The sequence below is a fragment of the Pangasianodon hypophthalmus genome, chromosome 2 (assembly GCF_027358585.1).
Source record: "Pangasianodon hypophthalmus isolate fPanHyp1 chromosome 2, fPanHyp1.pri, whole genome shotgun sequence".
In the NCBI taxonomy this organism is placed as follows: Eukaryota; Metazoa; Chordata; class Actinopteri; order Siluriformes; family Pangasiidae; genus Pangasianodon; species Pangasianodon hypophthalmus.
Window position 1 is genome coordinate 2,555,536 of NC_069711.1, and position 25,828 is coordinate 2,581,363.

The following is a 25,828-nucleotide window of genomic DNA, read 5'->3' on the forward strand; positions in this document are numbered from 1 at the left end:
GGGAGGGAAGGATGTGAGATGGAGGATGTCTTGCATGGACAGCAAAGAAAGAAAAAGAAAGCAGGGCAATCTCAGGGTCAATCTGACGCTGACCCTCCGTCCACTCAGAACGAGTGTCTGCCTCTGCATAGCGTCGATACTGATTTCATTTCCCTGTGGTCTGCTTCATACCTCACAGAGAGAGAGAGAGAGAGAGAGAGAAATAAGGGATGCCTGGGCTGTTCTGACTCATTCCCTAACACCAGCATGAAAACTTCCCACACAAACTAAGACAGGCTTAAAATGCAAGAACGTTGTTCATTAATAATAATAATAATAATGATCTGTAATTGTTGGCAAATATATGGATATAAGAGGAAAAACATGCTGTTCTTACAGAAAATTAATCATCTTCGGGATGGTAACAGTAGCCCTGCTTCATCACGCCACCACATTGTTGATTATTTTCCTATTTATACCTTACTTACAATTAGGATTGAATGTAATTTAGGTCTGCATGCTATAGGATCCTAATAGCAAAAGACTAGAGCTGTGTTTCTGCTACAGGAACCTTTTCAGGAACTTAACGGTTCAGGAAATCAGGACCTATGGCCAATTTTTTTACACTTTTTCTTTTATTAAGAGCAATCAGGGGTGGGCCTTCCATACTAAACGGTGCTAATGGCTCAAACAAAATCTTAGCGAGACGTTTAACTGTTTGCTACAAGCTACAAGAGGCCACGGAAAATGACTAGCAAAGTTTGCACGAGACTTTTGTTGGCAAGTAAATAACAAGATTAAAAAGGATTGAAGTGTGAAATTGCATTTCAGTTACCATCATTTGCAAGACCAATCTCCTCCATGTTTGCAAGACCTTAGCCACATGCAGGATAGTTGATAAGTTACTCAGTTTGTGTCTTTAGCTTAGGTTTTTTTTTGTTTTGTTTTATACTGATCACTTTTCCTGCCTTTAAGTGAAAACGCAAACTCATTCAGGAACTGTGTAGGTTCCTTCATAGTAGCTTTGTTAGCAAATCAAGCTAACAGCAGTAGCTATGTACACTCACCAGATTCATCCTGGTGATCTCTGCTGCTTCCTTTCAAGCTTTATTTTTCTTCGTATTTAAAAGGTAATGAAAGGTCGTATATAAGACGAAACCATAGTTATAAGTCAAACTGTAAATGGGAACTAATTCCAGGTAGGAACTAAAGCTGTGAGTGGGGAACTGGGGAAAAGAAATGTTGGACCACACGTGCCATATTACTGGCAATCGTTTGGATTTGTTGCTTTACTGCATTTTACTGCATTACTGCAATTAACATGAGGCTTGCAAGTGTAAGCAGTGGGTAATGTATTTCTGACTATGTTACTGCTGGTACCTTTATCAAAGGCTACTGATGACAATAGCTAAAGGCCACTGAACCATTTCTAAATACATCTGATTGTAATCATGCTTAGGAAGATCAACTGGTTTCTCAATACACTTCCTAGATCTTGCTAGATCCTCGTGATTGGTATCTGTGTATTTAGATAAATCTGTTTCATTATGTCCTATTGAACTTTCACATGCCAACACAGGCTCAGAAAGCACACTGTGATAATGCTAAGACATGCACACATTAGTCAGGAAGATTACACACTCTCCCTGTCACAACCCCTCTCATTTTGGCTGCCCACGACTCCACCTAATCCCTCGGCTGGAACGTTCATTAGCGGCTCGAGCTTTGAGCCCCGAGGACCAGCCTTGACTTTCCCAGGACAATTAAAGTTACTTAGTTGAAGAAAAGGAAAGAGGTGGGGCCGCTGGGCAAAGACGAGAGGGAGGGTGTGGGAGGGAGGGTAGAGGGAGGAAAGGATGCCTGGACTTCTCTAGATATGGTACAGCTGGCAGATGGAGGTGTACTGCCAGTTTTCTCAGGGGGCTAATTGGCTGATGTGTGGGAAAAATCGACCCCAATAATCTTCTGCTGCTGTCTGCTTGATTTAATAGGCCGCTGAGTTGCTAAATCCTATCCGAGTGGGTCCAAGCTGCCTGCTAATACACATTTGGTGAGCCGTGACTGGGGGCAGGAGAGTAGGCAATTGTCAATGGACAATCCTGACTTTTGATCAGTGTTTCTGGACCTGTTCTTCTTCCAAGCTCGCCCCAATTACTATCTCCACTATCACCAGCTCAAATCCCTAAGGGCCTATTGCACTATTATGGGAAAGGTGTGATCCGTGTAAGATAGCGAGTGGACTGATGATCTTTGAGATAGTGAATCCCTCCTTATCAGAGAAGGACCTGACTTGACAGATGTCGTTAAAGCGGTGTTGTAATCCAATTTAGGAGACGTACCAAATCTCATTGCTACACATGACTGTCACACTGACTCTTTCACTCTTTCCCGGGTGCTTGAACTTTGCTGATGAAAAGCAGGGGGGTGATACACTTTGTAATTCTTTGGGACACAATGTGCGCTGCTGTACTTCTATCAAAGAGAGCTATGAAAAGGAGGATCAGTCACATTTGATCCTGGAAGAGACAATCTTGAGTTGATGATCTCATACGAGAAAAGGGAAGGTCATGCCAGGACATGCTGGCACCACGCTGCATGGTATCATTGCCGCCTCACAGCTCCAGGGTTCCCGGTTTGATCCTGAGCTCGGGTTACTGTCTGTGTGGAGGTTTATATGTTCTACTCGTGCTTGTGTGGGTTTGCTCCAGGTTCTCCGGTTTCCTCTCACCTCCCAAAAACATGCCAGTTGGTAAACTGGCGACTTTAAATTGCCGCAAGGTGTGAATAAACGTGTGAATTGTGTGTGCCTCCTATCCATGGTGTATTCCCACCTCACGTACAGTGTTCCCAGGATAGAGTTTGGATCCATCATGACCTGGCCCAGGAAAATAAGCCTACTGAAGATGGATGAATGAATGAATAAATCAGCTAGCAATGTAGAGCCACCATTTTTCTATCCTCTCCCACTGTAAATTCACAAATTCCCAGAAATCCTTGGCGCCACCAGATTCAACTTCTGAATCACTTCCCAACAGCTGAGTCTACAACCTCTACCATGTGACCTGTCACATTACACGTATCCCTGAGCACGGTCACTGGATTACTAACTATTCACAGCCCTGTTCATCTTTACACGCTAATTTTAAATTAAAGTTCATTGAGAAGTCTCCCATCTTTGCTCTTGTGACGATTCCAAGGCTTATGTTTATTGTCTACGTGTTTTGCCACTACAGTTCTTGTTTTGCCTGGATCGGATTGCCTGACTTTTTTGCCTGTTGGACCACGATATTGGATTTTTGGATTGTTTGCTGAACATTTTTTAATAAAACCCTGCATTTGCATCCAAACACATGCAAAATCTCTGACAGCAAAATTGTTTGCATTGGCAAATTGCTGTGCCGTAATCAGAATAAAACACTTTGGGATGTTCTGTTATGGGAAAATAATCTACTTCAGGGTGTTAACAGTAACTGTTTACTTCCTAATTTAAATTTGCTGTCAGATTGTCTTTTAAGCAGAGCTATCTCCTGTACGCAGAGTGTAGTATCCTCATACATGCTTTGTTATTTTAACAATATCGCAGAGTATTATCCAATTCAGATCTGTCCCTGATGGGCAACATGAGTGAAACCACAGAGTGAAACCAACCATTAGCTGTTGGGCCATTAGTTAAGAGCAGGCTGTGTGTCTCGGTGGCAAGTGCTGAGGGTGAAAGTTGATGCTGGATCAGGTCTAAGCCAAACGTTGTGCTGGTGCAGAACAATAGCTTGTGAATGGGTGGGGTGAAAGAGAGAGAGCAAGCAGATTCAATGTTAATATAGCTGGAGGGGAACGCGAATTGAGCGAATGCATGGCAGGTGCAAGGTGAAACCAGGAGAGAATGTGCCAGCGATGAGGTCATGTGTGTGTATTTGTGTGCGTATGAATGGCCCGTGCCACAAAAAAAGATCACACAAGGCAGTGAAAGGTGGCATATGATGGCATGGGAACTTCAGAATAATAGATGGGTAGAGAAAGAACAGGAGGCAGTGTGAGAAAGCTGTGCCTTACTTGTTTGTGTTTTTTTGTCTTGTTTCGGGTGCGTGTAAGTGGTTAAGCTATTATCAAAGCACTGGTTCACCGTTAACATCTATAGCTATTAATAAATGCCACTGTTCACTGATATTATGGGTGTAACACAGTGACACTATCTGACTCTGTATCTGTTAAGAAGTGGCTTAAACCAGAAGGGTATTTTTTTTCGTTTTTAATTAAATATGTACCCTACCAGCTACCACTCTGCCCCTGGAAGCACTGAAAAACCCTGGGAAAAAACCTGAAATGTAGAAGCCTGGTGTTTGAATTGTGGCTTTGATAATTCCCCAACCCAGGTCTGTAGAAGTCAACTCCATTTTATTGGCATTTGTACTTGGAATTTTCTCAGTCTTGGGCATTGGTCTTGCTAGTTGTGGTCTGGGTCTCAACTGAGAGTCCGTAAAAATACTGTCCGTGTTGTCGTTTCTTTTTGCATGGACAAAGTGTGACCAGAAGTAATTCATTCTTCTAGAAAACAGCTTAATCATTGGCCCAATCCAACTTGGCCCAAGAATTTGAAAAGAATCTTGAATCATTCTCAACTTGATCTTGATTTGGCCTTGACCCCCTTAAGACTTGGCTCGATCTTGGCTAGTCCTGGTCTTGGACTTGACGATGGTGGTCTTGACTACAACCCTTAGAGCTACAGCACTCTAATTCATAATTGGTCCAACAACTAAAGATGTGCATGGGACTGTTTTATTGATCCCGTTGGTTTTGTTTCAACCCCCACTACGACCCTGACCAGGCAGTTACTAAGAATGCTGTAAATGTGCAGTGTCAAACATTAAGGTTAATAAACTTAGTCTTTCTTTGTTCCATAAGCTTCATACCCGACCACACACTTGCGCTTGTATGAAAGTAAAAACCTCCCACTTTTTTGCAACTCTTTTGCTTCATCCCATGCTCTAGTTGTGTACTTGAGACAAATTCTGGAAAAAAAAAAAAAAAAAAAAAGCAATGAATAATACGCCTGCTATTCGTGTTTGTATTTGTTTAGACTACATTACCCGTTCTTATAATGTATCTCTATTTGGTTACACCCTTAACTGATATATACAGGATTGATTTACCTTTTTTGCCAAGAGATAACATGCTGATAACGTACACGGATGCATATAGACGCTCCGGCAGGGTAGAGGAACAAGATGCATTGTTGCGCTGAGTCATTTCCAATGCTTTAGATCTTTCAGGCAGCAGCACTTGACCTTCCCTGAGCGCTAAAGCAATATGACATCCGTGAAGCTCGAGAAAAAAAAAGGGGTAGCGAGAGACAAAAGCCACACAGAAGTGCTTCCTGGTGCTAAATAGTTAGTTTGCAATCAACGTCACTCATCGCTTCGGTGGAGACAGTTTGATTTCCACTTTTCAAATGAGGCATTTATTTCGGGGCCTGATAACAGGGGAGTAAAATTGAAATTGGCAGCTCGACAGTCTACAGATAACAGCGTGCTTCATGGGAGATGTGAATGGTGAGGATTTTTAAGCCATCGCAGACAGCGAGCGAGAGAGAAATAAGGAGATACATATGCATAATTGGTTAGAAAATGACACCGAGTGGAAAAGGGATAAGGTTTAATAGATTAATGTTGGGGTCATCATGGGCCGGTGAGTGAAAAGAGACACAGAGAAAACTCTTTCAGGTTCCTGGTACAGCTCTAGCCACGGTTTTAAAGTTCTCCTCCTCTGAATTCAATTCGATTCGACAAAGCAGCTTTACAGAAATCTGGATGTAGACGTAGATCCCTAATGAGCAAGCCACAGGTTTATATTAATGTGTCTGTTCTAATACGTTATCGTTTCCATAGTAACAGCCCATTCATAGGGACTTGTACGATAGACGCTCCACAGAAATGGATTAAAAAAAATGTGTAATCGTTGATATGGTGAGGTTTTCTGTAAGGAGATGTTATTTTTTAACATTACTGGAAGGAGTCTCCAGTGTCATTGCTTTGTAACAGTCAGAGTACACATCTTTTAGTGGTGTAAGGAATAAAGGAATAAAATACTATTAGAAAATAATCCACTTAGAGGTAAAACTTCACTCCGGTTCATCACACCACCTCATCACTGATTATTTTCCTATAAAAGCACAACACAATGTTTCATTCCTGACTTACTTAGACGTGTGTTACCATTCCATGGTCCCATGTTGACCAGAACAGGTTTATTAGATGTAAATATACTGGTCAGAAATATAGGTTTTGTCTCAGGCCTGATGTTAAATGCAGTAATTTGTAAAGATGTGTAAAGATTTTGTAAATGTTGGGACCTGGAAAGACTTCAGGAATTTATTTGTCTTGAATTTTCCTCAAGAGCTTTGCAAATGAACCTATAATTTGCAGCTACGGAGACAGAAAGGAAGAAAATAGCCGCTAATCTTGATTGCCGTTCTCGGTTTGTTTACACTAAACCAAGCCCTATTAGAGACAATTATTCCAGACATTGCTGATCACTGTAGCGGATCCACATCTTCAAAGCGCCGCCCTTATCTCCTGTAAACAAAGTGGCCTGATGAGGAGGCAATAGAAACGCTCCTGTAAGTCAAATAGAGATCGAATATCTTGCACAGGAGCAGGACCATATTCGCATTCAGAAAGCAGGAATGTGATGTAAAAACTGTTTTAACACCTACACTGGTTATATAAGTCCAGCCGGACATGCATGAACAACGGAGGTGTTAATTTAAACACCTACGCGTGGGGATTTTGCTGTGTAACTGAGTGTGGTCCCATTGATTTGATACCAAATGAAATGTATTGATTAAGACAGAACTTTTACTGCAAAGAAGAAGAAGAAGAAGAAGAAGGAGGAGAAGACGCAGTTGTTGTTGTTGTTGTTGTTGTTGTTGTTGTTGTGAGCATTGGGCTACTCGGGTAGATACAGTGCCCCGGGCTTGTTAACTCAAAAACCAACCAAACCAGCCGAGTCTGGCAGCCGGATGCACATCCTGTGTGACCTGTGACCCGGTCTCCACAGCCTCCTCCACAGGAGCACACAGCCCCCGGTAGGGCCGGCTTCACAACAAGCCACAGGAGAGAGCGAGAGAGAGAGAGAGAGAGAGAGAGAGAGAGAGAAAGAGCGTAGCAGCTCTTCAGTAGTGCTCTTCCTCCAGGGCACACACTTCTCCCCAGCCTCCCAAGCAGCCAGAGCTGGAAAAGGCCTGAATCACCAACGCGTTAGGTTTTGAAAAGCTCCCTAGCCGCTATTGAGCTGAACATCCACCGAGCGATAATGTCTGCAAGGCTGCTGGTGACCCTGAGTGATCTGTGTTTGTGTGATGAGCGCGTGTGTGTGTGAAGTCGACTATGAATCAATGCTTTAGCACTCCCCTGCCTCTGATCCCCTCAGGCCCTTGATGAGCTGGACTAGTCATATTTATCTGTGTGCGTATGTGTGTGTGTGTGTGTGTGTGTGTGTGTGTGTGTGGTGTGTGTTCCACAGCCCGCTCCAACGTGGGGAGGCGGCACAGCGTCTGCTTCATGGGAAGACTCCTGGAGGGCCTCCAAAGCCACTCGTTCATCTTCCTCTCTCTTTCTCTCTCTCTCTCTCACTCCTTGAAGGATCACTTGCTTGCAAAACAGTTCCAACTTTGATTTGTTTTTTTTTTTTCGCTCGCTCTTTTCGCTCGCTCTTGCACGTTTTATTTTCTGTTCGCTGCCCGTTTGGCTTGAGTGCATAAATTTATATTGTCGATGCCCACGCAAATGAATGCACTCAGGAACAAGCCGCCAAGTTTAGCTAGTCGAGAGCTAGTTTGTATTTGTATGAAAAAGCGTTACTAATATATTTATATAAGTGAAGAAACGGCGAAGAAACATAAAACATATAAGAAATAAAAAATAATAATAATAATAACAGAAAGAAGAAAGAAGTGAAACACCATCATCAACGTTACACACCTTTTTTTTCTTCGGTTCTTCAGTTATCTCTCTGTAGGAACCTTTAATGGTTCTAGGTAGAATCCTACAAACGAGTGTTTCTTTATTACAAACCGTTCTTCAGTTTGTAAATACTACTTGAAACCTCTTTTATAGGGTTCTCCACAGAGCTGAAGAACCCTTCAAGCATGACGTTTACCTTTTTTTTGTCCTAAGTGTGTATGAACATAGGAATTCCAGGAGTAGGTGACTGGCAGATCTTGATGATCTTGAACTAGAATGAAGGGAAAGTATCTACAAGGGTTCTTTAGTTGTTCCTCTTGGAGAATCCTTAAACATTCTATATTAAAGTCTACAACTGAGTGTTTCCCTATTGCCTATAATTCACAAATTAATCTTAGGGTCCTAAAAATATTCAACTTGAAACTCTATCTTGGAGGAAAACACTGTTGTGGGGTTCCTTTGAAGGGTTCCTCCAGTTAAGCAAGATGAAGAACCCTTCATACATCTTGATTTATAAAGCAGAGTTACTGTTACCACACCTGTGTTGATTAGTTTCCTATAACAGCATGTCAAAAGTGTTTTATTCCTTTTATACTACAGCAACATGCCAATGATTACAATTTTTATTAATTCGAAAAGCATGACATGCTTTTTTTTTATCCATTTATTGTTACATTTAAACCCGTGGAACGTCCATGAAGCAAGATATTTTCTATTCTCACATCAGATTTAAATAGGCGTTCCTATTGGTTAAACCAGCATCTCTTTTTTTTTTGTTTTGAATTTATTTAGACAAAAAACGATGGAAAACTCAAACTTAAACTGCTTTACTTCTGACTGTTACAAAGCGCTGACACTGGAGACTCCTTCCATAAATGTTAAATAAGAAGAAGAAGAAAAGAGCTTCTGCCCTGTGAATGAGCTGTTACTATAGAAACGATAACATGTTACAACGAGGGCATTAATATAAACCTGTGATTTGCAGCTGCTGTTATAGAAAACGAATCAACACCTACCTTCTGACCAATCAGAATCTAGAATTCTGCGGCGCTGTTTTAAAACTAACTCGGTCCACCAGACAATCAATAAAACTGTCGTTTCATGCGGTCGTAACACAATCCCTCACATGATACCGGTCACACTCTGGTCACGTTCTCCGGCGGCTCACAAGAAGCCAGTGTCCATCAATAGCTTACACATTAAGCGTAGGTTACGTCTGTGATTGAGGGTTTGATTGTTTGGGAGCGTATAATCTCTGACTTTCTCACGTACTTTAGCCCTGCAATCGGGGACCTGATTGCATTATTGCAGTGTGGAGGTCCGTTCAGGAGCGTCAATAAAGATATGAGTGTGGGAGAGGGTGTGAAATCTGTTAGAGTGGCCTGTGTGTGTGTGTGTGTGTGTGAGAGAGAGAGAGAGTGAGAGAGAGCGGATATAGAGATAACTGTCAAAATGAATGGCATTTAGCACCAGCTGCTCTAGAAGACTGATCTATCTCCATCGTGAAAGAGCTGTACGATCCGTTCAGCTACTTCCTCGTTTTAACACAGCGCTTTATTTTATTAATCCTCACTCCACTCGTCAAACTGAATCTGAATCAGACTCGGATTTGAAAAGTCTTGGCTCAGGTAGTAGCCAGGTGTAGAGATAAAGGCAGGGAGAGAGAGAGAGAGAGAGAGAGCTCGGGACACGCCGCTGCTCCTTCCACATCCCTCCTGCAACCCGAGCATGGGAAAGTCCCTCATGTGGAGAACGGAGGCCTTTAAATAGCGTGACCTCATTATTATAAGGTTCTGTAACACCCCTGTGGTGATTTGGTTTGGAAAGTATTTGAAAGAAATCTATGTTCTATCTCCAAACTCAGAGATAAACCTGGATTTATAAGGTTCCACCATCATTCAGGATGAACATAAGAATGCCGTCGTCTGCCAATCAGCATCCACGTCTGTCCTGAGACGAAACACCCGACCTGAAGCATCAGCATGGCGAGCATTGTCTACATTGAGGTTAAAAATGAAGTATCATGTGACAGAGAAACCAGGAAGTGAAAAAAAACTCATTCCTGACTTTTTAACATGTCGGAAAAGTGATAAAAATCTGCAGGCAAAATCTACAGCAGGCAAAAGTGTCCCGAATCCGAATCTTTTTCTTCAAATGTGACTCCAATTTGTTACTTGCATGTCTGTGTAAACAGCAAAAAAACACACTGATGCTGATATTTTCATTCATTTCATTCCAATTCATGCATCCTTTACGTCAATCCAACTTGACGTTCCTAATAATCGCACGCTTCCGGGAAGGAACGATGGAGGATAACGGTGAAGGAGGATTTCAGAGGCGGGATATCGAGGTGAGGTAACGGACCTCGTGAACATCTGAGGTGATGTTGCTGTACAAACAGGACGCAACCGCTCCATGTTTGAACAGATCTCCGAAGAAATGGCTGAAAGCGGCCGTAGGAGAACCTGGATGCAGTGCCGGGACGTGGACCAAAGAAGACGTGAACCGATGACGTGAAGCGTCCTCCGTAACACGTCCCTGTGAATGAGCTGTTACTATAGAAACAATAATTGATTAGAATGAGTGCATTAATATAAACCTGTGATTTGAAGCTGCACTACTGCCAGAGCTACAGTTATAGAGAATTAATCAACACCTTCTGACCAATCAGAATCCAGAATCCAGGATTCGTGACAGCTCCTAGTGTCGTGCAAAGTGATATATATATATGACATGACGTGACGTGACGTGACATGCAGGCGCAGCGCGCGCCACGTGTCTCGGGGTTTCGGTAGCGGCTGGAGATCGCGCCTGCACAGAGAGAGCGCGCGCGCCACCACTTCCTCCCTCCCTTCCTCCCTTATCTGAGCGCGTGCGTGCAGCGGCGGCGGCGACTTCAGTCTTCAGCACGGCTTCTCAGTTCACGAGCGCGAGCAACACCGGCCCCCTCCCCCCCCCCCCAACCCCCCATTAGTGCGCGTGCACGATTTTTTTTTTTTTCTCCATGGTAGAGCTGATAAAACAACGGACACACACTACGGGTGTTAAACACGACACGGAGTGTGTTACTTTTAACACTACAGTGTGTTTGGTTAAGCGAGCAACATTCATTTTTGTGTGACTTTTAACACAACCAACACACACACACACACAGAGAGAGAGAGAGAGAGAGAGAGAGAGAGAGAGAATGGTCTGATTTTTAATCTATCTGACCCATGCAAAAAAAAAATGTGCGTGTTTATGTGTGTGTGTGCGTGTGCGCGTGTGTATGCATTTCTCTCACTTAAAAGACACAAAAGCATACTGTTGATGAACACACACACACACACACACACAGAGAGAGAGAGAGAGAGAGAGAGAGAGAGAGAGAATGGTCTGATTTTTAATCTATCTGACTCATGCAAAAAAAAAAAAGTATGTGTTTATGTGTGTGTGTGTGCGTGTGCGCGTGCGTGTGTGTATGCATTTCTCACTTAAAAGACACAAAAGCATACTGTTGATGAACACACACACACATGCGCACACACTTTGGGAGAGAGTGGTGCACATAAAAAAAAAAAAAAAAACGCTCGCGCGTGAACAAAGTGCTGGAAATGGATTTCGCATTAAATAATCATAATGCTCGAACAACAATAATCATTTCTGCTTTCTGGTTTCTTGTAAACAGTGCGGTGCCAGGGTTTCAGTATCTCACTATCTCACTATCTCAGTATCTCAGTGCAGAGTCACGCTTCGGAAACTGTACGTTAGATTAAGCGCCGCGGTGAGCGCGCGCTCTCCCGCTGAACTCTCTCCGCGCTGGCTCGCGTTCCCGGTAAGGGCGCGCGAGCTTCTCGGTGGGCGTGGTTTTCCCAGGCTCTCAGAACAGCAGCTGCTATTTACCTTCCCTCTAATGTAAACCAGCACCGCCGCCGCACACACACTACTACCCTCCTCCTCCACACACACACACACACACACACACACAGAGAGAGAGAGAGAGAGAGAGAGAGCCCACCAGGCGGCCAAACCTCAACCACTGCGGCTCATAAAACATCCTGGCACGTGCTCCACATTCACGGCGGCGCTCGCATGCACGCCGACCCATGTCAGGATGCCAGAGCTCGCGCAGCAGTCGCGCTGCTAAATCGCTTATGACTGAAGGGCAATTTAAAGCGCTGCTGCATGACTTGCACGACTGGAGGAGGAATAATTCTGCACTCCTGAACTCTGCACATGTCTGACTTGCAACTCCTGAGCTGCATAAACACAGTTATTAACTTTCACCTCCTTTCCTTCTTTCATTTCTTAATACATAAAAATCAGTCTATAAATAAAGTCGCTCATAGCATGAAATTTAAATCTCACAGCTCACGCGGAGGTCATTAGTTAGTTATAATATTATAGCAGCTCGAATATATACAATATTTCACTTTTCTTAAAAGTTCATTGTTTTTTTTTTTTTTTTAAGAATTTCATAAAATTGTAATAAAATCCCTGCAATGTCCCTAGATTTCATCTGAGCTTTCTATATCATCATCATCAACAACAACAACAACAACAACAAACTCCTAAATATGTACAACTTTCCTTAGGATTGTCTCATCCTTAGAAGTTGCATGGCTTTAAAACATCTATAAATAATAATAATGATAATAAAATAATCCTAAGCCCCAAAATATCCCGAGTGAAACCTTCATGATTTAAATAAAATGTTTATTGCGGTTGGTTTCAGCGACTTTAGATGTTTATTGCGCTGTGCGTGAGTGCGTGAGCGTGTAAGTTGTGTTTTTTTTTGTTTTTTTTTTCACCATGGATCTGAAGTGTTAATGTGTAACTGGGATGACGGAAGGCAGTCCCGGTTCGTGCCCTAAACCCGGCCGGCCGCGCGCCATTGGCCACCCGCTCGAGAGCCAAACAACCAATGGCGCTGCGCCGACCACGAGCCGTCCTCCGTCCGGGCCGCGTGTCCCTCGCGCTGATTGGTAGAAAGTTAGTGTGGGAAAGAAAGTTTGGGAAGTTTCACACGAGCCGTTCGCGTGCGGCCGGGGATATAAATAAGGCAGCGAGGCAGCGCGCGGGCAGACAGTCAACCGCTTGCGTCTGTCGGCGACTATCACAGAGAGCGCGCGCGCGTGACACTGAAACTCGTTAAAACTCGGGATAAACACTGCGACGGGGATAACTTCACTCTGGACTTTTACTGCGCACGGTCCTTTCTTTTTTTCCTCTTTAAGGACAACTTTTGCATTTTTTTTTCACGTGGATATTTTACGCAAAAAAAAAAAACAAAAACAAAAAGATGCCTGCTGATATGATGGAAAAGAACTCGTCTTCCCCGGTGGCTGCGACCCCGGCGAGCATGAACACCGTCCCGGACAAACCCAAGACAGCCTCCGAGCACAGAAAGGTAGATTTTTATCCCCCTAACTATGATCTTCTCCTTCTTCTCTCACTCTCTCTCTCTTTAATATTCCGGAAGCACAACATTGCAATCCTAGAGATATTGCAATTGCATTTTACACCTTTTCTCTCTCTCACTCACTCACTCACTCTATCTTTCTTTCTTTTTTTTTTTTTAGTCATCAAAACCCATCATGGAGAAAAGGAGACGAGCCAGGATCAACGAAAGCTTGGGTCAGCTCAAAACGCTCATCCTGGACGCACTGAAAAAAGACGTAAGTAGCAGACTACATCACAACACACACACACACACACACACACATAGCCTAGAGATTGCACGTGCATACTTGCACGGCTTTATCGGATTTATGGAATTTGAAATTCCCTTTACTGATCATTTCAGCGCTGTTTTCACCCACAGAGCTCCAGACACTCCAAGCTGGAGAAGGCGGACATCCTGGAGATGACCGTGAAGCACCTCAGGAACATGCAGCGCGCGCAGATGACCGGTGAGTGTCCGCTCATTGCAAGCAATACATTTTTTTTTTTTTTGCAGGCTTTTGATGTGCATGCGCGAACAGATAACAGTGTCCGCGCGCACGCTTTAATGTCCGACATTACACTCATATCTTGAGAAAAGTGTATGATAAGCACGAGCCAGGTCACTGTAGTAAAGCGCACAGTGTAGAAGATAACTTACTGGTTAGAAGTTATGCTAGGAGCGCGCGCTAGGTGCGGATGCTGTCGTGATGATGTTGTGATGATGGTTGTGTTAAGATGAAACTCAGATCTCCGTTTCTCGTCTCTGCAGCCGCTCTGAACGCGGACCCCACCGTGCTCGGCAAGTACCGCGCGGGCTTCAGCGAGTGCATGAACGAGGTGACCCGTTTTCTGTCCACGTGCGAGGGCGTGAACGCTGAAGTGCGCACGCGGCTGCTCGGCCACCTGGCCAACTGCATGACCCAGCTGAACGCGATGAACTACCCGACGCAGGCGCACGCCGGACCCGCGCCGCCTCCTCCGACCTTCGGCCAGCCCGTGGTGCAGATCCCCGGCGCGACGCACGTGCCCGTGCCTGTCTCAGTGCCGGCGTGTAAGAGCGCGCCTCCATCCGGTGCGTCACCGTCCGACGCTGCCAAGGTATACGGCGGCTTCCAGCTCGTCCCAGCCACAGACGGACAGTTTGCCTTCTTGATCCCCAGCGGCGCGTTCACGCCCGGCGGCCCCGTGATCCCGGTGTACGCGAGCGGCGCGGCCACGCCCCTCCCTGCAGCCGCCGCGTCTCCGCGCGAGGCGTCGCTCACTTCAGACTCCGTCTGGAGGCCTTGGTAGAAAAACAGAGAGAGAGAAAGAGAGAGAGAGAGAGACACTTCTGAAAGACTTTTACACTGTTCATATGCTATGTGTTTCGTCTGATAAACTTTCACTTGTGTTTTTTTTTTCTTTTTTTTTGTATGGAAATGTGTTTTACGAAGAGATTTTTTATGCACTATATTTGTACAGCTCGAAAGGGAGAGAAGTTCATATTGAAATGAGATTTATACTTATAGCTAATGTCTGTTGGTTGCATTTTTTATATTTGCGGTATCTTTTTTTTCTAAAGGTGATGCCAAAGATATGTGGAATGCTTTTTTTTTTGCGAGATTCTTCTTTTTGGAAGACTAATAAATTTGTTTAAAAAAAAAAAAATGTCATGATGATGTAATATTCCCGCTTTCTAAAGTGTATCTGGGAAACTTGGGATCAGTTGCCAAACTCAGAACCGCAACTGACAAGACTGGAAACTCATTAAGCCGAGACAGAGGACTAAAATAAACCCGGGGATTAGTGGTTAATCACGCGCTGCGGAACAGGGTGTAAAGATGATTAAATATCAACAAGCACAGACAGGACAGACATCTCCCAAATTCAGCCAGACTGTAACATGTCTGTTTAGGCAGAGCAATATGCATGCAGTACCTTAATTAGCTTTTGTTATTTGGAGAAAGAAAAATAGATTTTTTTAGGTACTTTACGCATGGATTAATGCGCAAATACGCACAACAAAACTCATCAACTCATTTCCAGATAAGCTTTAAAAGTCAATCCATCCATTCATTCATTCATTAAATTAGATGGATCAGAGTGTAGAAGCAATCTAAAGTTTCTAAAAAAAAATCCACAAAGCATGGCTTATTAAAAGTAAAAGGAAAGTAAACAATTCGGAGTGTGTATATTTAGAGCTGGATAATTAGCGGAAAGAGACACACACACACACACACACACACACAATCACAGAGTGGGTGTGTGTGTGTGTGTGTGAGAGAGAGAGAGAGAGAGAGAGAGAGACCCGGAAACGGGAAATCAGCCAAGCCACCAAAATGAGCCGATTTAACCAACCGAGGATGCCATCGCGTCCAAAACCACACAGATCCAGAGGCAGGGGTGCTGCGTTACACTTTTGGCTGGATGACACGAACAGACAGCGCCATCTAGCAGCGGACTGGGGATAAACACACTTACAAACTTATATTTTACATTTAGAAAAGGCACACACTTGTCAGACTTTTTTTTTTTTTTTAGGACTATTGCACACTTTTATCACATGTGGACTTTGCAAATGTAGTGCATGTGTGTATTTTTTTTGTTTTATCCACAGGACATAATTTTGGGGACATTCCATTTGTGGCCCACCATAAAATTTCCAAAGAATACTTGCACAGAATATGAATATATATATATATATATATATACATACAGAGAGAGACAGAGAGTTGTATGAACAAAAAATAAAATAAAAAAATAAATATAAAAAAATATAAATAAATAAAAATCCAAATAAAACTATATATATATTTAAATAGATATATTTAATACCAATAACCTTAGTGAACCCCTGAAAGCTGTTTTCTCCTGTCCCACCTTCTTATTTATTTTACATCTATTTATTTTTCAATTTTCAATTTTTATTTTTTATCACATGTGTCAATTGTCATATGTGTCTTTTAAGTTCAACTTTCATTTGCGTTCATTCCATTTGTGGCCCACCATAAAATTTCCAAAGAATACTTGCACAGAATATATACATATATATATATATATATATATATATATATATATATATATATATATATGTATATATATATATAGAGAGAGAGAGAGAGAGAGAGAGAGGGAGAGTTGTATAAACTGCAGTTGTCCTACTGCAAAATCCAAATAAAACTATATATATATATATATATATATATATATATGTATATGTGTGTGTGTGTGTGTGTGTGTATACACATATATACATATACATATGTATATATATATATATATATATATATATATATATATATATATATATATATATATATATATATATATAATGCCAATAACCTTAGTGAGAGTGTTTTCTCTTGTCCCGCCTTCTTGACAATCATTTTGCATCTATTTATTTATAATAATAAAAATAAAACATTTTTAAATTAAAACAATTTTTTTTATCATATGTGTCATTTAAGTTCAACCTTCCTTCGCATTCATTATTAACTTATCTTAAGTAATAATAATTATACATTTAAGCATCTCTGTATACCCATAATGTACGTCCCACCCTGTTACTGAAACCCAGTTACCCATTTAGAGGAAGAGTGAAACCAATAAGTCACATGACAAACAGGAAGTGTCATCATCAAGACCCTTTCTGACAGAAGAGAGGAAAGTAAGGCCCCTCAAGACCCCTTTGGTATATTTTTAAAAAATATTGTCAGCATTGCTGAGCTCAACAACTGCGTTACTAAGATTATAGCTATAAAGAATATTAATTCAAAAATTTCTTTATTTATTGGAGAAAAAAGTGCGTTTGTCATGATGTTGAAAGCTGATTTTTGAAGACTGTTGACGCATCAGTAGTACTCTAATGGTGGAATGACCCTTTTCACATGATTCATTTGTTTTCATGTGTTCATTTTATATCATATTATCCACATAAAGGCATAAGATGGAGAAATCACATATTACTCATATGTGAAAAACATGATTTTTTTAAAATGTACAATGTATGTGATTTTTTTCCGTAAGGGTGAGCAAAATAACTTCTAATATTTTTTTTTTGAAAGATGAAATCTAAAAAAAGTTTAAATATATAAACCAATATACAAGCATCAGATATCAGGTGATGCTATGTGATGTAATCATAGTGTACGTTGTCACACTAATTAACAGACGACATGAAATGACAGCGATCTGGACGTATTTTAATGATTAGCAATGACAATCAAAGCAAAGCAAACTGCAAACTGTGCTCTGTGAAAACTTAAGAGGAGGAACTACAGCATCTTTGTATAATACAAGTCACCTGGTAAAACACCTTAAACATAAAACTCAGCACGAGGAGTTCATCGCTAGCACCAAACGCTGGCTAGGTGAGAAAACGATATCTATGCTAGCTCTTCGCCAGTATGTTGTTCTTGACAACCTGCAGCTATCGGTCATCGACAACGAGGGATTCGGATGCGATGAAAACAAAAAACACTTTAATTTTAACGCTTTTACGAATTAAAACACAACCCAATCTGTAGTGCAACCCGGCTCAATCCAAGCTAATTCACGTAGCTAGCTCATAAACTTCATTTAAAATCGACTAGCTAGTGTTAGCTAGTGCATGAATACGCACACTTGAGTGTTTTTCATTGCTGCTATTTAAACCGAGGAAAACGTAAACAGAGCTAAATAACGTTTCTTGCGAAGTCCTTAATTGCTACTTAAGTAAGTTTGTTCAATTTCAGTATCACTATCGAACATTCACTCGTACTTGTACTCCGTCTGAAACAAATCGGTCTTGATGGATCCCTGACCCTAGTGACAAGGAAAGATACAGTTTAATACTTTTTTTCATGGAAGTGGATGATATTATAGCATCTATTCATTGCATCTCATTTCTTCTGGAGTATGGTGCATGAGGAACAATTCTATTCAATTTTATTATAGAATTATGGCTAAAAAGAACGTTTTGAGTGAAACCAGGTGTTCGTCGCCTTCAGCCATTCCAGTGTGGCCGTCCTTTCCAGAGAATCGGGGAAGTCTCCGTCCAGTTGTTTGCAATTACCAATCTGCTAAGAGGCTCATGGCTGAGTGTGTTCATTTCAAATTTCCATCACACCTTTTATGGTTCCAGGATGAGGGAGATAGAAACCATATGTGTGTTTGTGTGTATGTGTGTGTGTGTGTGTGTGTGTGAGGGAAGCCTTGCATTGAAAAGACCCTGGACTGAGCGAACAGAGTGGGACGTTCTGCTACGTTCGTTCACACAGTGTTGGAGAAATAAAACGTCACTAAAGTATAACTTCCCTTATCTCAAAAGCACACGTTTTGTACGGCTGGTATGGGAAGTAGGCTCCAAAAGTCTGCAACGAAAACAATGTTTAAGAAAAGAAATAAAAAGGATATTGAACAGATTTAAGAATCGAGATCGGTATTTCAATTAAAATTTGAATTCTGTAACATCGGCCATGTTAACTCCTTTTCACAGAAGATCAGATTGTCGTTGAGTCTTCGTACACGCGCACACTCGGACGATCTGATCTAACAATGATCTGACGCAAACTTGTGGAGTCCACGCCAGCTCGAGTCATTAACACAAACGCAGGCGTATGTGTTAAATTAGAAAAGAATGCAAAATGGAAGCATTTCCATTAGCACTCTACTAGACTTTCAGATCCCAGTGTATCGTTTGCCTAGAAAGATGCTTGTGGTGTATCTTTAAAGCTTTAATTACAGTCCGTTCATGTAACACGTTAAACCATTTTTGTAAACCAGCGTTAAAGTACTATTTTATCAGACCAAATTTTGCTTAATATTCCAATATTTTGCTTAATAAGTTGTTGCATTATTAAAACTACTAAAACAGCTTTAAATCCATTATCCAGATTACAGTCCTTTAAATCCATTATCCTTCAAATCCTTTAATATTATGCTATTTTGCATAATAACAATAATAATAAATTTCATATACAGTATATTTCATCGTTTTTGAGATTTAGCCTCTTGCGCTAGTCACTTCCTGGAAGCCATTTTGCAACAGAATTAAACGTAAATGTAAAATGGTGTGTGTTTATCACTAGTTTGCTGCTACACTATACTTTTCATTGTCGCTGTACCTTTAAAGCTTTACTCTACAAACTAAACGATGTTAAATCATTTTAAAGGTGCAAAAGATGTACTACAGCTTAGCGACGTGAAAAGTTAAAAGTATAGTTTAGTATAAATAATATATGACATATTCATAATAAAGCAAAACAGCTTGTTTTATAGTTTATTATTTCTTTACATGCGCATTTTTGAGACTCTGATACAAGTTGGTGTTTATTTTAGTGAGTCACTGCATTTGCAAATTGGTATTATTTACCAGAGATGGCACTGATCCGATACTCAGAAAAAAAAAAAAAAAAAAAAAAAAAAAAAAAGGGTAGATTGGAGAAAACATATCGATTTTGGATTTTGTTACCAAACGGCAAAGATTGGAATTGGATTTGGAATTTTTCTGACTGATACTCAATATCGTTTATAATAGTTTTACGATAATATCAGTATCAGAAAAGAAAACATGGTATCATGTTTTCTCTAATATCTCTAATATTTACTCTAAAGTGTATTTATGTATATGAATTTATTTTTAAAGGTTCATTCGAATCACATTTTCAGGTGAAAGATGTGTATTAAAGGTAGAACCGGTGGTATATTTGAGAGTAGCACCTGAGGGGCAAGGAAGGGTAGTGTTTAGTTTCTACTTTTCTGAGAGTTGATTTGTTGTTTATGTCGACGTGAGACTTGAACTGGTGGTGTGTAAGATCAGTCTGGTGGTGTGTAAGATCAGACTGGTGGTGTGTAAGATCAGACTGACATCAATGATAGGTAGATCTTTATGCTGCATTCGACTTACCTGACCCCATGCATTCGAGCTATTCGAGTATTACTAATTATTTAAAGGTAAGAAGTGCTGCTGTGTTTACTGTCCATGCTGTTGACGTCACTTGCTGAACTCAGGGTCGAGGAGACCTTCCTGAGTTCCCGAGTAGGAATTCCGAGTTGACGAGGCGTTTTCCTTGTTTTTTTCCTGAATGAATCCTCAATTTCCTAAAATTATGATCTTCAAGTACACGTCCTATCATCTAATACTCCTCCCTGCTTATGTTAGAAAGTTACTATATAAATGGAATGTATTGAAGCATGGACCAGTTCTCTGTATCACAGTATTGTATCACCGAGTGTGTGTGTGTGTGTGTGTGTGTGTGTGCAGATGTTGACACACACCTCTCAACCTCAACGTTAGAGCTGAAAAACAGCTTTATGAGTGTGTCAGGTTACGAGCGTGCTGACCGTGCACATGTCACAACACGGCTGTGGGGTTAGCCAGCATGCGTGTCGATGAACTTTTCCCACACTCCACCACGCGCACTGAGAGGAAAGCGGGGAAAAAGACCAAAGAGCCCTCTTTGCTTCCTCCTCAGCTCTTAAGTGCTACCATATGGCATAATCTCTCCCTCTCTCTCTCCATCCATCTATCTCTGTCTCATTCTTGCTCTCTCCTCTGGCTCAGTCACTACCACGCTGACTGCAGCTCAGACAAGTCAGGGCTTTATGATTTAAGCCCAGGGCTTGCTGTACCAAGGCCCAGACTCGCTCTGCAGCCAAAACCCCCTCCTTATCCTCTCTTCCACTCTACTCCACCTCTCTCTCTCTCTCGCTCTCCCTCCTGCAGTTGCAGAGGAAAGGCTGTTTTCTGGCAGGAAATGAATAGCTCCCAGATGAGCACAGGAACCTGAGAGGTCGTGAGAAAGAGGCGATCCCCCCTCCTGCAGCCGGCGCGCTGCCAGCCGCCGGGGGAATGTGGGAGAGCGCCTCACTGACACACGCATCAACTCTCCTGCTGCCTGGACGAGCAGCCCGCTGCCACACACACTCACACACACACACACACACACACACTCAAACACACATGCACACACGCACGCACGCACACATGGCCCGAGCCAAGCAGGGCAAAGCAGGGTCGACCGGAGAGTGTGTACAGGCTCACACAAGGAGGAGTATACATTCACTCAGACGCCATAACACAATAAACATGCTCTCACAGACGCACTCACACACACTCACACACACACACACACATTACACGTGTACCTACACGCCCGTGACTGCACAGGTGCTCTGTGTCAGAAGGAAGCGTAGGCCGGATTCTCCTCATTCTTCCTCTGAATGTTAGCACTCACACACTCGGCACGTTCCACAGCTCACGTTCCACAGCTCGGGGAAAAGCGGGAGGAATTCCACATCTTCACACCGAGCGGAGATCAGCGTTATTAACCCCGTAAATTCATAACATTACTGTAAACAAAAATTTTTTTGGTTTTCTTGAGCCAGTTTTTTTGTGAGTGGCATATTAACATGAATAATTCTTTTCTACCACAAAGATCCTTCCAAATGACAGTAACGTTTCTAACGGATTCTGAAAGATATTTCATTTTTTCTTTTCTTTTTTTTAATTGCTTTCCTTTCCTTTTCTCCTTTTCTTTCATTTTTGTTATCATTTCTTTTGTTTTTCCTTTCCTTCTCTTTTCCTTTTACTGTTTTCCTTTTTCCCTTCCTTTTCTTTTTTCTTTTCCTTTTATTGTTTTTCTTTCTTTTCATTTTTTTCCTTTTTCTTTTGCCTGTCCTTTTATCCAGTCTTTTCTTTTTTCTGTTTTTTTTCTGTTCATTTCTTTTTTTCTTTACTTTTTTTCCCATACATTTCTTTTCCGAAGCTAGAATTTTTTTTCTCAAGTTTGTTCTTTTTCTTTTCATTTGACTTATTTCCTTTTCCATTACTTTTCTTTTTTCTCATCTTTTCTTTTAGTAAACTCTAATCCTTTTCCTGAGTTTTTTCTTTTCTTTATCTAGAATTTCCCCAAGTTTGTTTCTTCTCATATCGTTTTGTTTCACTTCTTTACATTTTTTCCTTTTCCCTTTATTTTCTTTTTTCCTTTTTCTTCCTATCTTTTTCACTCTATCCTTTTATCGCTTTTTTCTTTTAATCGCCATCATCTCAGTACTAACACACGTTTCAGCACCACAAAGTTTCACTGTACAGAGACGTTCAATTAAACACCAGGCTAATAATGCTAATCAGCATCAACCGCTGCCAAGTTTCTCACCAAACACCAGATAAAATCATTTCCTATACAGGCGTCTTTTCTCCTCTCATCACCTCTAATCCTTTCTCACTCTGTGCTTCCAGGTCAAGCTCAGAGGCAGTAAACAAGTTTCTCACTGTTTAATAGAAGAATGCTGCTCTGTCAAGTGTCTTTATTCTGAAACAAGTAACAAGGAGCAAGGAGACGTTTGAGTGGCAGAGTCAAGCAGTTTGTGTTTAAAAAAAAAAAAAAGAAAGAAATCCTGACTGAAATACAAAATGTGAATAGGATGTACACACAAACACACACACACACAATTCTTATGTAAATGTAAAAAAAAAAAAAGTGAATAGCATATAAATAAATAAATAGACCAGTAAATAAAGAGAGAGAGAAGAACAGAATATGAGACAAATAAATGAAAAATAACTAAATAAATAAATAAAATAATAAGCCACAACGCATAGTATATGTTATGGATATTGCTGGTATGGCCTCTTTTATGAATTGTATATGTTTTTCTGCGTGAAATTGTTCTTTTCTATGAAACTGGTTGTGTGGCCATCTTGACCAGGACCCCCTGGAAGAAGAGATCTTGTATCTCATTGGAACTTTCCTGGCTAAATAAATAAATAAAATAAAAATAAATTAAATAATCAAATAAAACTACCTTGTGAACAGCCTTGGGAGTCAGTGTAGTGTAGTGTACCATGACCATGGGCCTGAAGAGCGACCTTCAAAAGATTGACAGAGTGATGGATCCCACAAAACAGCCATAATAAATGCTAAACTCAACAGACTAAACATCAACATTGTTGCTTTGCAGGACACAAGAGTAGCAAATAATAGCTTCTTCATGAAAAAAATTTAACACCTTTTTCTGACAAGGAAAAACTTTAGCATGGTGTAGGAGTTTCTGTAAAGAACTCCTTGCTCACTGCAGTGGAGCCCCTGACAAATCATTCTGAGGGAATCCTCCTCTTTTGCCTTTCAAACATCTCATAAATGGTGAACTGTCAGAAAGCCGGAGTCGGATCCAACCAACCAGCAACAGGCAGATAAACAATAGCAGGTTCACAGTCATTACTCACAAACATGGTACTCAATATCCAAATGAACTGTATGAAACAGATTACAGAGTTCCGTAGCGCTAATGGCTGACTCCCTAGCGGCAGCAGGGCTAATCCCCAAATCCAAAGGAGGAGGCAGAAATCCAAGTGCAACAGTTCCAAATAATCCAAAAACCAACAGGCAGACAAACGATAATGCAGGGCAGATTTAACTGAAATACCGAAGACAGGCAGGGTCAAAACCGTCAAGATTAACACAGGAAACAGGGCAGGATAGCTACTCAGGCACACGAGGTAAACTGAGGAGACCATCTGGAGATGAGCGCATGCTGGTAGAGGCCTTATATAGTGCTGGAGATACAAAATGGCCACCACAGGAAGTGCTCCTCCTAAAATGGCCACTGACCCGGAAGTGCAAGTCTTGATAGTGAACATCATATCTGCATATGCTCCAACCCACTTGTCAAACCCAGAGAGTAAAATATAGTTCTACAGCAACCTCCATCAGCAAGATACCCATTGTCCCCAGATCTGTACCTGCACAGTGACTTCAACACCAGGGTGGGAGTGTACCACAAGACTTGGCCATCCTGCCTTGGATGCTATGGAATTTGAACCATCAGTGAAAATGGGCAGAGGCTACTGGAGCGATGCTGCAGCCACGACCTATGTGTAATAAATGGATGCACCCCAGGTCAGGACACTGGCACCAGCTGGATCTCGTCATCATAGCTGATGTTGCGAAGACAAAGCAGTTCGTCTGCATGGTCAACTTGATTCCATCTATCTCTACCTCAAACAGTGCAGAAACAAAGTGGAGTAGACTGCACACATCACTTGGCTGCCTGTCATGAAGGTGCTGGATGAGGAACCAACTGCAGCAGACCTTCAGAAAGCTATTAAGGCACTAGCCAAAGGTAAAGCATCCGGGGAAATGGCGCCATCCCACCAGAGGTTATTAAGGCATGGAAATCAGCTCTGCTGCGCCACCTGCATGAACTCCTCTGGATCTGCTGGAAAAAAGGCCCTGTCTCCCAGCACATGAAAAGATCCTCACTTTGCTTAACCAAAAGGGCAACCACAGCGACTGCACCAACTACTGGGGGATATCAGTCCCTAGGATTACTCGAGTCATCCTTCCCAGCCTGCAGACACTGGCAGACCACATCTATCCAGAATCACAGTGTGGCTTCAGGGCAGAAATGTCCACTGCTGACCTGACTTTCTCCATCAGACAACTCCAGGAGAAATGCCAGGAACAGAGGAGACCTCTGTATCTGGCCTTTGTTTACCTCAACATGGCCTTCAACCTCATCATTAGGAGTGGATTATTCACTGACCCTCAAAACTCCTGAGCATGATCATCTTCTACGAAAAAAAACATCAGATGTCCTCTGCATTGCCAGTGGAGTTACACAAGGTTGTGTCATAGGTCCGACACTGTATGGGACATTTTTTGATTTCCGTCCTATGCTGCTTGCCACTCACATGCAAGAGGGACTTCAGCATCTTATGGACAGATTATCCAAGGTCTGAGTTTTGATCAAAAATCAGCACCTATAAGACAATGTTTATGGGCCAAGATGCTGAAAATATGCTCTCTATCAACAGCTCCTGCTCATGGTTGTCACTAACTTTACATACCTGGGCTCCATCATCTCTGCCAACCTCTGCCTTGATGCTGAGATAAACACCTGAATTGGAAAGGCTGCTACTGTTGTGGGGAAGCTCAGCAAGAGAGCAGAACAGCTCCCTCACAGCAAACAGCAAGCTGAAGGTCTACCAGAGGTGCATACTCAGCCAATTTCTGTACAGCAGTGCAAGCTGGACTACCTACTCTTGGCAAGAAAAGAAGCTCAACTTCTTCCACTTGCGAAGCCTCTGGCATATCCTCAATATATCCTGGCAGGTTCATGTCCCAAACACTGAGGTACTGACGGTAAGCAACGTCTCAGATGGTTCAATCACATCTGAAGGATGGAGAGTGGACTTATCCAAAAAGTCCTCCTTTGTCGTCAGCTGGAATATGATCCCTGGCCTATAGGCCATCCCTATCCCCACTACAGAGACATTTGCAACAGAGACATTGTTGCTGCTGCGATTGATGTGGGCAAGTGGAAGAACATTGCAGAGGATTGCAACCTCTGGAGTGAGATGGTGCAGGAAGGCATTAGACAAGCAGAAGAGCAGCACATAGCAAACATCACTGGCCAAAGACTGCAGAAAAAGAGCAAAGCTGTTGCTGATCCAGCCCCATCAACCTTCTCATGAGATGCACCAGAAACTGCCACTTCAGGATTGC

General features: G+C 41.9%; 1 protein-coding gene across 2 annotated transcripts; it reads left to right on the forward strand.

Moving 5' to 3' along the window:
* Positions 1 to 12,912: 12,912 nt before the first annotated feature.
* Positions 12,913 to 15,565, forward strand: her6 (hairy-related 6). Of its 2 annotated transcripts, none has more exons than XM_053242269.1 (4): positions 12,913 to 13,326; positions 13,499 to 13,594; positions 13,723 to 13,828; positions 14,131 to 15,565. In XM_053242269.1, the coding sequence occupies exons 1-4, from the start codon at positions 13,219 to 13,221 to the stop codon at positions 14,649 to 14,651; spliced, it is 831 nt and encodes a 276-aa protein (XP_053098244.1). In that variant the 5' UTR covers positions 12,913 to 13,218; the 3' UTR covers positions 14,652 to 15,565. The 2 variants fall into 2 exon arrangements, with proteins under 2 accessions (XP_053098244.1, XP_026801234.3); XM_026945433.3 differs by having other exon boundaries at positions 13,157 to 13,326; positions 13,741 to 13,828; positions 14,131 to 15,540.
* Positions 15,566 to 25,828: the final 10,263 nt, after the last annotated feature.

What these genes read in the sequence shown, in the direction of transcription:
- her6 (XM_053242269.1), top strand. Translation starts at nt 13,219, where the DNA reads ATGCCTGCTGATATGATGGAAAAGAACTCGTCTTCCCCGGTGGCTGCG. An exon ending in CAGCCTCCGAGCACAGAAAG is followed by an intron (nt 13,327 to 13,498) that starts GTAGATTTTTAT and finishes TTTTTTTTTTAG; the next exon opens with TCATCAAAACCCATCATGGA. An exon ending in TGGACGCACTGAAAAAAGAC is followed by an intron (nt 13,595 to 13,722) that starts GTAAGTAGCAGA and finishes TGATCATTTCAG; the next exon opens with CGCTGTTTTCACCCACAGAG.